This window comes from Plectropomus leopardus, chromosome 4 (assembly GCF_008729295.1).
Source record: "Plectropomus leopardus isolate mb chromosome 4, YSFRI_Pleo_2.0, whole genome shotgun sequence".
NCBI lineage: Eukaryota > Metazoa > Chordata > Actinopteri > Perciformes > Serranidae > Plectropomus > Plectropomus leopardus.
Window position 1 is genome coordinate 14,542,770 of NC_056466.1, and position 12,266 is coordinate 14,555,035.

The 12,266-nt window shown below is 36.7% G+C and overlaps 1 protein-coding gene across 1 annotated transcript in view; it reads right to left on the bottom strand.

Annotated features, from left to right (window-relative positions):
- Positions 1-12,266, bottom strand: part of fam13a (family with sequence similarity 13 member A) — a 69,824-nt gene that overhangs the window by 47,414 nt on the left and 10,144 nt on the right. Inside the window, exons 3-5 of the mRNA XM_042485050.1 lie at positions 10,142-10,351; positions 6,448-6,625; positions 2,041-2,188 (exon numbers count right to left, since the gene is read on the bottom strand). Coding sequence (XP_042340984.1) covers positions 2,041-2,188; positions 6,448-6,625; positions 10,142-10,351 — 536 coding nt within the window. The remainder of the gene's footprint in view (positions 1-2,040; positions 2,189-6,447; positions 6,626-10,141; positions 10,352-12,266) is intronic.

Below are 12,266 nucleotides of genomic sequence, written 5' to 3' on the forward strand. Positions count from 1 at the left end.
TAACAGGAAGGCCAGGAGGCAAGGGACAAGGGGCCTCAGCAGGCCATGTGTGCCTGTGTATGTGTGCATGTTTGTGTGTAAGACAATCTCATTCTGACTGAGGGTTTTCCCATAGGTCAGCGGGGTCTCATGTGCCTGTGCCCTTACAGGTATTCACAACACAGCACAGATATTTGGAAATGTATCCACAAAAAATGACACTATATCTGTACTATATTGATTTTATATTATCGCTATGAGAAATCTGGACATTTGGATGTCATGAACTTAGATTTTATGAGATGATCATTTAATTTCTTAAATATTAACATCTTCAGTATTTGTATTTTGCATAGTTAGCATGGTGTTACATGGGAACAAGACACTATGTTTGATGACGTTAAAAGGAACTTTGAAAGAAGAGATGAGAGGTCAAAGACACAAGGAGCTAAATCCCAACGGCATCAGATGGCTGTGTCACTTTTCATGCCAACAACACAGTCATCAATCAACAATCATCACGTGAGGAATGTCTTTCCAAAAGTGCCAAAGTTTTGCAGTTCTGGGCTGAAAAAAGATAATCATACAGCTATTACAGAAGTAAATATTGCTTTCATTTCACCTCTTTGACTGAACTGGAACAAACTTAAATTTAGTTTGATTTAATGTTTTACTTCCTAACTACATTTTTGAGCAACATTATGCAGTCTTTTCCTAAAAAAAAAACCAAAAAAAAAAACACAAGGTAAACACTCATACAGAAGCAATCCCTGTCAGTCATCACTTATGACCCACTAGAAGTGTGTGGTGGTGTATTTTTCTGCAGAGACTCTGCCCTCTGCCTGTATTGTCTTATTTTCTGTACTTGGGACTTTTATGGCTGTGTACCCCCAAAACACTCAGGTGAGGTCGGGTCTATATAAAAATGTAGCAACCAATTGCCAGACCATAAGCAGCGGGCATTACAGCCAAAAACAAACAAACAAACAAAAAATGCAAACATGGCAAGGTGAAATGCTAAATGAGAGGGAATCTGAGGATGACCTATTCTTTCATTTTTGCTGGCAAGTGTGATTACAAACAGTAACTGTCAATACTACATAGCAAGGATATCAAATATGTCAAGGTAACTATGGTGGTTAGTTTGTCTCTGTTTGCACTAACACAGATTAAAGCTCTGCCCTTTCTGTTATGTTAACATGAGGTCCCTCTGAATGAAAATACTCAAAAGTTTGATGTTTTTACAGGGCTGTAATTTCGTAGACACTCACATCATGTGGATATTTTTATTCCAAAATTTAAGGATAAAGTGCTCCTACTTTTGATGCTTAATAAACTATTCATAACTATCAACTTTAGAACCAAAAAATCTAATATAAAATAATTGTTAAAAAATATAAATATTTAAAAAGATTTTTTTTTGGGGGGGGGGGGTCTCCTCAACTTTCCTGACTGCACCTATGCATTTTTATACATTAGTAACTTATAAAACAAGAGAAACAGTATTGAAAATATATAATAACAAAGATCTACTGACACAACTTCATAGATTTTAAGAAATATAACATTCTTCTACTTCAAACTTAAATGACTTTAAAATAGAGAGTGTGCAGCACTGTGCTTGGTTTGTTTCTTACAGGCGCATTTTCCTCAGGCAGCTACAGATGCAGCAGCAAGACCCTGCTGGGAAAGCCAGCAGACCAGATAAACCAGCTAATCAATAAAGACATCAGCCATCAAAGCAGCAAATATAAATCACCATCCATAGACTCTAAACAGCCACCTGTGGAGGAGTTGTTCCTGAAAGCTGTGATATAAGATCAATAGTGACATCAATTTTAGATTGAAATTATATAAGCCTATATTTATAAACTATTGCTCCTCCAATGCATGGGTAGAGGGTGAGGTTGCAGGGAGGACCTCATACTGTTTAAAGTGCATGGGCATAACATGTGACTCACAGTTAGCTGTCTTACCAGCTGCACTACATTGTGCTGACCACCAAGATGGATCTATTTCATATAAACATTAGCATCTGGTGTTCTTATGAGTATGCAATACCTTGACAATAAAAAGGGTTGACAGTTCTTCAACGCAGCCTTCTCCGTTTGTGGCGGTCTCAAATATATTGCTGTAGTTCTGGATGAGCTTGACCATGATCTTGTTACAGATATTTTGGTCCTTCATTGCTTCAAAACCAGGAGCCACACTGGAAAAAAGGGGGACAAAAAACAAAACAAAATTCAAGCAAACAGTTTGGATTTCATAAATTTGTTTTTAACATAGCAACAGAAGTAAAAGTAAAGTTTAGAATTTGTTAATTAATTGCTTCCTTTAATTTGCAGCATTAAAATTATTCAAGTGATTTTGATGCTGAAATGAAAAGTTAGCCATCAAATTGATTCACAAAGAAGAATTCAGCTGCCCTACTGTGCCCTTGTCTCTTTCTTGTGCTTCCCTGTTTTCCCAAACTCCTCTTTTCTTCCATGTCCCCAGTTTGTCTCTACATGTGTGTGTGTCTCGTTTTCATTCTGGACAACCTTGACCCAACACACCTTCATGCAATAATTTCATCACTTCTACTGTTCGTCAGCACACAGAGCTTTTCTATTCTGGCTGCCCTCCTAGCTCATTGCAAGATCATTGTTTAAGTCTCTGGTAGCCACGCTCAGGCCAAGCTCTTATATCTTTAAGAATAGTTTTCCTTATGTTAAATATTAATACGTGATTTTTCCTTTTTGTTCCAGGATTCCCTTTCGCCTGTCCACCTGCTTTCCTGTCTGCAATGCTTCTCTCCACACCACTTGTTCACTCACCTGTCTTCACTCATCTCTTTAACTTCTCTCCTTACAATTTCATAAACCTGTTGCACTTCCCCTGCATTTTTTTCTTAAGTACTCTCACAAACCAATCTGACACACTGAGTAAGATGTTTGTAGGCCTATCACGATAATAACTTTTGGTAGATGACATATTGTCCCAGAAATGATTGCAATGAACAATATTGTTGTCATTTTAAGCCACTGGTCATTTTATGGGACTAACATCATATTATAATAGCATAATAATGCATGTACCTCCCTTCACCAGCAATCAACTTTTAATTCTTCAGAAAATTCTGATTTAGGAAACGGAATGTTAAAAATAAATATTAAAATACCCTAAATAATTAAACGTGTGTGCGAGCTGCCTGAGCCCCACAGTGAAACTCTGACACAGAGAGTAGATGAGAGGAAATGACAAAAAAGACAGAAATTGGGGGGGGGGCTGCTGTGCATTCTGTCACCATGTTGGCTAAATAGTTGGTGACATACTTATGAAAACAAACATGCATGAAAACACAGGGGCTATGTCTCTCTCTCTCTCTCTCTCTCTCTCTCTCTCTCACACACACACACACACACACACACACACACACACACACACACACACAGATATGACCTCAATCATTAAATCATTTTTGCGGACCCCTGATGTCAAAAATACCATACAGTTATTACCGTGACAGGCCTAAATGTCTGATGTTACTGAACAGCTGTGTGAGATGTGCACTGTAGGCCTAATTATATAACTGCAGTGTACACACACACACACACACACACGTACAGCCTCTGATGAAGAGAACAGCTTGTACAGTATGAGAGTATCTATTCAGTTTCATCTTCTCTATTCCCTCTAGGAAGACCTGATCTCTTTATCACACAGGGTTTCCCAGCCTCAACACTCCAGTTTATTAGTGGGGGATACCCATTACCAGTCACTAGTGTGGAGAACAGTAGCTGTAGGCTGAAATGTACAAGTATGATTTGAAACTCAATGATAAGTACGACCATCATAAATAATTGCAATCTTCGGGAGGGCATGTGGCAACTAATTGCTTTTCAATTATTTTTTATTAGACCTACCTAATAGACTTAACTGTTAAGTTTGCAGGTATGTAACGCCTAAGTATGTCCATGAAAAAAATATTTTAATCTGTTTATATCTTGTTTATAGCGACACTGATCTGACAAGGCATGTTTATGTTTATATGTGTAGTATTTATTTGTTGTGGAAAATCCTCCAGACGGAAGTGCATCACTGTTATACCACTGTTTAACACCCTCTCGTATAGTATTGCTTAAATGAGACCTTAAAATAAAGAGTAGAAACCTGTTTGGGTTGATCTGCATACCACTTTATGCTTTGGTTCTTGCAAACCTTATATCTCACAGGTCCTCCTAAATGAATACCTCTGGCTCAATGCTACTGTCTCAAACACTGCATTAGGCTACCAAATATTATCATTAGCGTTTCATTATTGGGGGGGTATAAAACCCAATGCCCCCATAGACGGTGCCTATGAATGTGTGTATCACTGGCACACTGGCAGAGTTTTACTCTGTCATGATTTTATATTCACTAAATGGGCTACAGCACCACCTGTTGGACAAATATGTTGTCAGCGACAGAGACCAAATTAGAGAGAATTAACAGCAGTCATGTGCCTAATATGTAATCTAACTTTTATGTTAATACTTTTAGATTTATTTTTGTTTTTGTGTACATTTGTCTGGTTTTTTTTTCTTGATTAAACTACACGAATGTTCCCCAAGTACAGGCTGCACTGCAAAGTAAAAGCTTTTCTCCCATTGGGAAATACGAGCCATGACATCTGTACTGCTTCAAATAAAACAATAATAATAAAAAATGCTTGGAATTATTGACAAAAATCAGCTGCAATGTCTATTGGTTAAACTTGGCTTGCAGTTCATCATCTTACTCAATATGTACCGTGTGTTGTAATAGTGGAATCATTCCATCCTTCCTTCTAATCTGACATGTGAAACCAATGTTTAATATCTGACTTACTAAAGAGAAATAGGGGAAAGGTGACTGAATGGACACTGAATGTCAGTAATGTTCTTCAAGGATATGAACACAACTAAAGCAGGCCTGTCAACAGGACTCCACACTTTGATGAACAAACTAAGTCATTCATGTGCCCTTCAGTATGAATTGTTAAAATAAATGAGAGTCTGAGACATTAAGTTAACTTTAACCCAGTAAATGGAAATAGTATTTTAAGTCTAAGAATGATAAAAACATGAGTCACTTACACTTTGACAGATACACCTTCAGCATTTTGAAATTAAATGGTACTCAACCCAATAAATTACATTTCTTTCTCTGTTTACTTAAATTGTTCTCTCTTACAGCTCATTGTTTTGGTTTTTCAGACCACATCTTTTCTGCTTTTTATCACTCCCATGAACCTTATTTCCAGCAGCAAGAGGCAGCGGCTTTCAGCAAAAAACAAACAAACTAGCGTTGATTTATTGACTGGACGCTACCTGCCCAGCATGAAATGGCAGACAGACAAAGCTACTAAAGAGCTGGCGAATGTAGTGGATTATTTCGCCCAAGAGCCAATTATTTCCCCAATGAGTTTGTCTTGACCAGAGCTAAAACAAGAACAATTAACGCTGCAAGCACCGAAAATTGGGCCCTCACAGCTCCCTGGCGGCACTCCGACTGACGTGATCGTTTATTTCTGTATTTCTGTGAAAGTTAGATCGTGTATGCAGAGAGTTTGGACCCTGGAGTGAGATATTTTACATGTTGCACCACTATCAGTGGCCACTAGGTGGTGCTGGAGGAATCACAAATTCCACACCATCTTCTACATCATTTGTTTACCAAACCATGAAAATTTCATGTAAATCAAAGGATAATTGCTTTACAAGGCTTACTTCCTGTTGCTATATACATATATACATATGTGTGTGTGTGTGTGTGTGTGTGTGTGTGCACGCGCAAATAGACAGTAAATGCAAACAGACATGGTTGTAAATTCAAATTTACAACAGTCAGTGCAAATAACAAAAAAAAGAGTGGCGTTAAAATGAATTTGTGTTATGCGTTATTAACGCATAAACTTTTGAAGAAATCAAGACAATTTGTTTCAACCTTAAACTGGTACTTTTACTTAGCTACCATAATGTCATACAATTGTATTAATACTGTATGTTTTTAATTTATTTATTATTATTCATTTATACTTTTGTGATTGATGTGGTATATTAATGACTAGAATGTCCTGTGCTGCACCAGATAATTGATAATTTGTCAATCTTGTGTTTACAAATTTAAGCCAAGAGCAAAGAGATTATGCTGGAGTGATGGTGAGATTCGTTCATGGTTGTTTATGTTGACAGCTCGATTACATCGACCATACGTTTTTTTTTTTTTGTAAAAAAAAAGGTTCAACCCGGGGCGCCTTGTGGCTCAGTTGATAGAGCGCCACCCCATATACAGAGGTTATATCCTCGCTGCAACGGCCACAGGTTTGATTCTGGCCTTGACGCTTTTCTGCATGTCGCCCCCTATCTTTCTCCCCTTTCACACTTCAACTGTCCTGTCCATTAAAGACAATAAAAGCCTAAAAAAAACCTTAAGAAAAAAAACCAAAAAAAACATTCAACTCACTGGAAGACACTGGGTCCAAACACAGTGGCGAGGTTGAGGGCAGTCATACGGTTTTCCTTGTGGTTGCACTCCACAAGCGTGAGGAAGTGGCAGAGGTAGCGGAGGAGACTGTAGTGGATGTTTGGAAGCTGCTGGAGCAGGTCTCTCATTTCTGACCAAGAGACATCATCACCACACTCTGCAAGACACAACGAGATATCAGAACAGGCCACAGGCTGCAGTTATACTTATTTCATTTCTTTCAGTCACTGGTATCTCCCACTCAGAAAAACTTTAATAAATATTCCACTTAAAATAAAACTAGACTGTCTCTAAAGTAGAAGAAAGCGAATACTTTTGAAATTGGTGCTGCATGACCAGAAAAAAAAGAAAAAAAAAACAGAGAAAAAGGACTGCGGCATTTGCTTTTGGTCAATAGGTAGAAAACCTACAGCTACCACAAGGTTTAGCACCATACCAGACCAATAAACGCTCCTGCTGGTAGGTGATGTAATGTGGACTGGCCTGACTGGCAATCTTGTATTAGTTAAATGGTAAGCTAAAACATGTTCCTGAAAACATTTGAGGCAATCAATTTGCAAGTCAGCAACAGAATCTTGGATTATAGTTGATCAGCTCAATTTCGCTGTATCGTCTCTGTTTTTTAGTCTCCGTGTTTACTGTGCAGGAAACAGTATGGTGCCCACCTCCTGTTCACAAACTCTCGCTATTACAGCTATACAGGGCATTAAGATGCATTTCTACTTACATTTGGGGCTACAAATAAGTAGTGCAGTAACATTGTCTTGATTTGCATACAATCAGCATTGCCTAGTTTTATCGTTTGATTGGATTTCTGTCTGAGTTTGAGACAGGGAGACGGGGGAGCAGGTAAGTCTCTTGATATGCTTGATATGCTGCCACAATTCATCAACAAATACTACCCACATTCTTATGATACATTAAAAAATCTTTAGTGAAACATAATCAAATTCTAATAGTTTTCCAGCTGGTCTCCAGCAGGCAGTGATAGCCCCATCCACTTGCTCTCTGTAATATCTAATGTTGAGTTGTGGTAACTATGTGAGTATTAGAGCAAAGAGCCTTAAAGTATGTTGATGCTATTACTCTGGATACATAATTGGGTCAGAGTTGGATAAACAGCTTCTGATCCTGAATGAATGAGTGACGCAAACGTGCGTGCTTTTACGTGAGTGTGTGCGTGTTTATGAACGTGGGAATGTGTGTGTACGTCTAATAATGGCTTACAGTGATCACAACTGCTCTTGTTGCCACTGAGTAAAGTTCAGATTGTGTGTGTGAGTGTGCACAAATTTGTTAAGTACATGGTCACTTGTGTTTTTGTGTGGAGGCTTGCAGATTATTAATCATTAGAGGTTAATCAAGTTTTTACAGGTCAGTGCATTAGACAAACTCACATTAAGGGATGGGAAAAAAAGACACATTTCATGCAATTTCACACATGTAGAGGCCACGTTAACAAAGAAGGTGCCATCAAAAGACACCAACATGAAGCCAAATATTCACAGGACCAAATCAGTGAAGAAAATTGCATGCACTGTTCATAAAGACTGAGACAAAGAGAGAGCAGAATTTATCGACTTTAAGGAGAGAAACTGAACACCGTACATATTTTTTGTTTTTTGGGTTTTTTTGCCAAAGAGATTACACTGACAATAAAGGAAGAACCAATGTCATTTATTTGATTTTTCTACAACAATATATAGATATTTAAAGTAAAAAGAAATACATAAGAAACCATGTTGGCATTAATAAACAATTTTGTTCGGCATTAACCAGAATTTACACACACACACACACACACACACACACACACACACACACATATAAATAAACAAACTAAGAGGTAACTTTTGGGGTTTGTATGACAAAGATGGATAAAGTTGTTGTACTGTATTGTACTATCTCAAAACAAATCAGTAAACTGAGCATATTCATGTTTTATTTTATGTTATATATGTACTTCTCAACTTGTACTACACAACAGGTGGAGAACCTTTGACTAACTAAAAATAATGTATGATGAGGCTTCTTTTAACTTTAATATAGAGATAAAATTACAAAATGGTATTTAAATAAATGCACTGTCTCATGTTAACAAATGTAATTGTATGAGTCAAGCAGTGTGTTACTGTCATGTCTTTGTATATGCATAGCTGACAGGTAGGATACACAGCTGCAAAAGTAAAGCATTCTTAATATTTGCTGCAGCCTAACAGAAATATATGGACTATATGTTGTGTCCTATACAGATATCAAAAGTTAACTGGCTAAGGGCACTGTAAGCTGTTATAACTACAATATGTGAACGAGAAAACCACTCATGTGAGATATTATGTGATGACACTGAGAATCTGGACCTTGGAAAGCATGAACTGCCCATGTGAGAAAATTGTTTTGCCTTGACAGCTAAATTTTACTCAAAATAGGACAGCTTTTAATGGCTTTATTAGAAGCCGTGGGCCACTCTGCTACCAATTAGCAAGAAGAAATTGCTATTTTTATTATCAGTTATTTCTGAACTAACCAGTTCATCATTTGGGACATATAATGAAAATGAATGACAAATATTCATCACTGCTTCCCAGAGCTTAATGACATGTCTATAACCGGCCAATTTTTACCCTAAAGGGTATTCATTCAATTTAAAAAATAAACTGACAAACACAAAAATCCTCACATTCAAGACACTGTAATCATCAAATGTTTGAGATTTTTACTGGATAAATTAATAAACTGATTATATTTTTCAGTTGATCAAATAATCAAAAAAATACAATATGATACACTTCAAAAGTAAACATACTTTTAAACCCTATTGGTATTTTGGTTTACTTATTTACTTCAGGTCGCACTCTCACATAAGTCATACTATCCTTACTTCCATTGTTAACCTGATAAATGGATGACAATTTGCGCAAATATATTAGTCAATTTATGTGCATGTTTTGTTTTCTGAACTGTCAGTCATACTGCTAATCAGTCTGCAACCTTTGATGTTTTTAAATTTTTCAAATACTGGAAAAGTACACAAGAATCATTTTACTCTGTAGTTATGGACTTGCACCAAAGAGCAATTATCTAATGCAGTGTTTGGCCACAGGCCCTGAAAAATAGGCAGATATTCATGGGATCTATGCGGGAAAACCAAATACTGCTGCCAAAATGTGCACTCCCCTCCCATTAAACAGATTAAACCAGTGATAGAAGAGAGCGCGCGCGCGCGCACACACACACACACACACACACACACTTTTCACCTGCCAAATCACTCCCTTTAACTTTTATGCCCTTCAAGATTATTAGCAAAAAACATGAGGTACATCACTCCTCTAGTAAAATAGACTCCCTCTCTTTCTCAAACTCACACACACACACTTTGCAGTGCCTTCATATGATCTGCCTGGTGCAGATGACTGCAGTGCTAACAGTGCATTTCAGCGCACAAAGATAGCTTTGCCTCTCATCCAATCAGAGTCATGACCCAAATATTCACAAAACTTGTGAGGGTATAAATATCACATGGTGGATTTGAGAAGTCATTTAGAAAAGATAGCACATGGTGGTGTAAAACTGTAAAAATGTACCTGCTTCTTGAGGACACAGAAACACACAACTGTTAAAAATAAGCACATGAGAAAGGATTGCAACAACAGAAATGGCTTTCTCTCACCTTGGTGGTACTGTATCAGTGCCTGTTGGACTGTTGAGTTCACCAGACCCACAGGCAGGTCCCTGAGGTACCGTTTGAGCAAGCTGGCCACTGTACACAAATCAGATTCAGAGAGAAGGTCCACATCCTCTCCACTCTCCAGCCGCTGTTTCAGGGTCTCCACAGCACGCACGCTACCATTCACCCTGAACAGACCTTCCTGATGCAAGGCTGGAAGGAAATCAGAGAAATACTGTAATTAACTAGTTTCAATATGAGCCAGTCTATCCATCAACTATTCAATTAGACTGCTAACAAGGGGTGAAATTTAATAACCTAGCCCCCTAAAAGTGGTCTTATTATCATATTTTCCATAAGTGCTTTAACAGTTTTACAACCAGCCTTTGGCTGGTTCCTTTTTTTTCAAATATTCATTTTAGGATTGTAATGTTGCTCTGAGCAACCTCAACAACTATCATGACTACTAACAGGCAACATCTTGTAATTTTATTCTGTTGATCTGTGCTACACACACAACATCTATTACATATCTGTCTGTCCTCGGAGAGTGATCCCTCCTCAATTGCCCTTCCGACTATTTCCCTGTTAAATTGTTTTCCAGGGGGGTAATTTTTCCTTATACCATATAAGGAGGCAGTCCAAGGACTGAGGAACATCATATGCTGTAAAGCCCTCTGAGGCAAACTGTTATTTGTAATATTGGGCTTTACAAATAAAACTGAATTGAAAATTGACCATCACTATAAAATGTGATAATGAATATTTTTTGTCTTCAGAGGATGATTTGCATCTCATGATCTGACCCCTTAATCTTTCATGTCGCACATGTTTTCTATCTCTAGTACCATCATCAGGCCAAAGTTTCAACTGGTAGCTTCATAATACAAAACTAACATTCAGATATACGACCTCTAGATAAGTTGGACATTTTATTCCTACTATGATGTAACAAACAGCGTATTTCTTCTACGCTTTTGTATTGTGGAGTGTAATAAACAATGGTGGAATGTAACTAAGTACATTTACTAAAGTACTGTACTTAAGTACAAATTTCAGGTAGGTAGACAGGTACTTAAGTCTTTTCTTTTATAACACTTTTTACTTTTACTCCACTACAATTCAGAAGGAAATATGTACTTTTTCCTTTATCAATTTGACAGCTTTAATTACTGGTTTACAAATTAAGATTTTTGCATTAAAAAAATACAAAAAGAGTATATATGATATGATGTTTTGTTATAAATTAAACTTCCCAACAGTTTATTGAAGTAAGTGAATACAAGTTAACTAACTTTTAACATTTTTGGGGTTTTTTTGAGTATTTTTTATTTTTCTGAATTGGGTACTTAAGCAACTATTTTAATAATATAAAAGTCTTATCCTTTCTTTGAAAAGTTATGAGTTTATTTAGTTTTATTTTTTCTTAAATGAGTACTTTAACAATTATTTTAATAAAGATATGTATTTTTTTCTAATTTGTTCTATATTTTTTAGTTTTTTGGGGGGGATTGTTTTTTTAATTTTGGACACTATTATTTCAATAAACATCTAAGTCATTTTCTTTATTTGGTTAGTTTTTATATGTATTCATTTATTTGATCTTTTTGAATTGGGTACTTTAACATTTCATACTTTAAGACAATTTTCCTGATTATAATCACTTTTACTTAAGCAAATTTCCAATGCAGGACTTTTATTTTTTAAGAGTTTCAGTGTGGTATTAGTGCTTCTAATTAAGTAGCCTAAAATAACATTAACTGAACACTTTCTCCACCGCTGGTAAAAACACTGTACTTTTTTAACCTTGTACGTTAACGTGAGAACGTTTGAGGGGTTTCAAGCCCCAATTACTTTCTCAATAATAATACTGAAGTTATGCCAAATTATGCCTGCTTTTGGGTAAGTATTAAACGATGTAGCTAACGTCAGCCACAAACATCTTTTTACTTGCTAACACTAGCTTCTTGCTCGTGTGAACAATGCTAAAGAATAGCTATCTAACGAGAGATTTTGCTAACATTAACCTACTAACTAGTAGCCGTTATTACCGTAACTGGCAACGTCTTTCTTTAACGGAGAAATGGAAACGGTGGAAATAGTTGGAAATGGGAAAATGTACTAAATG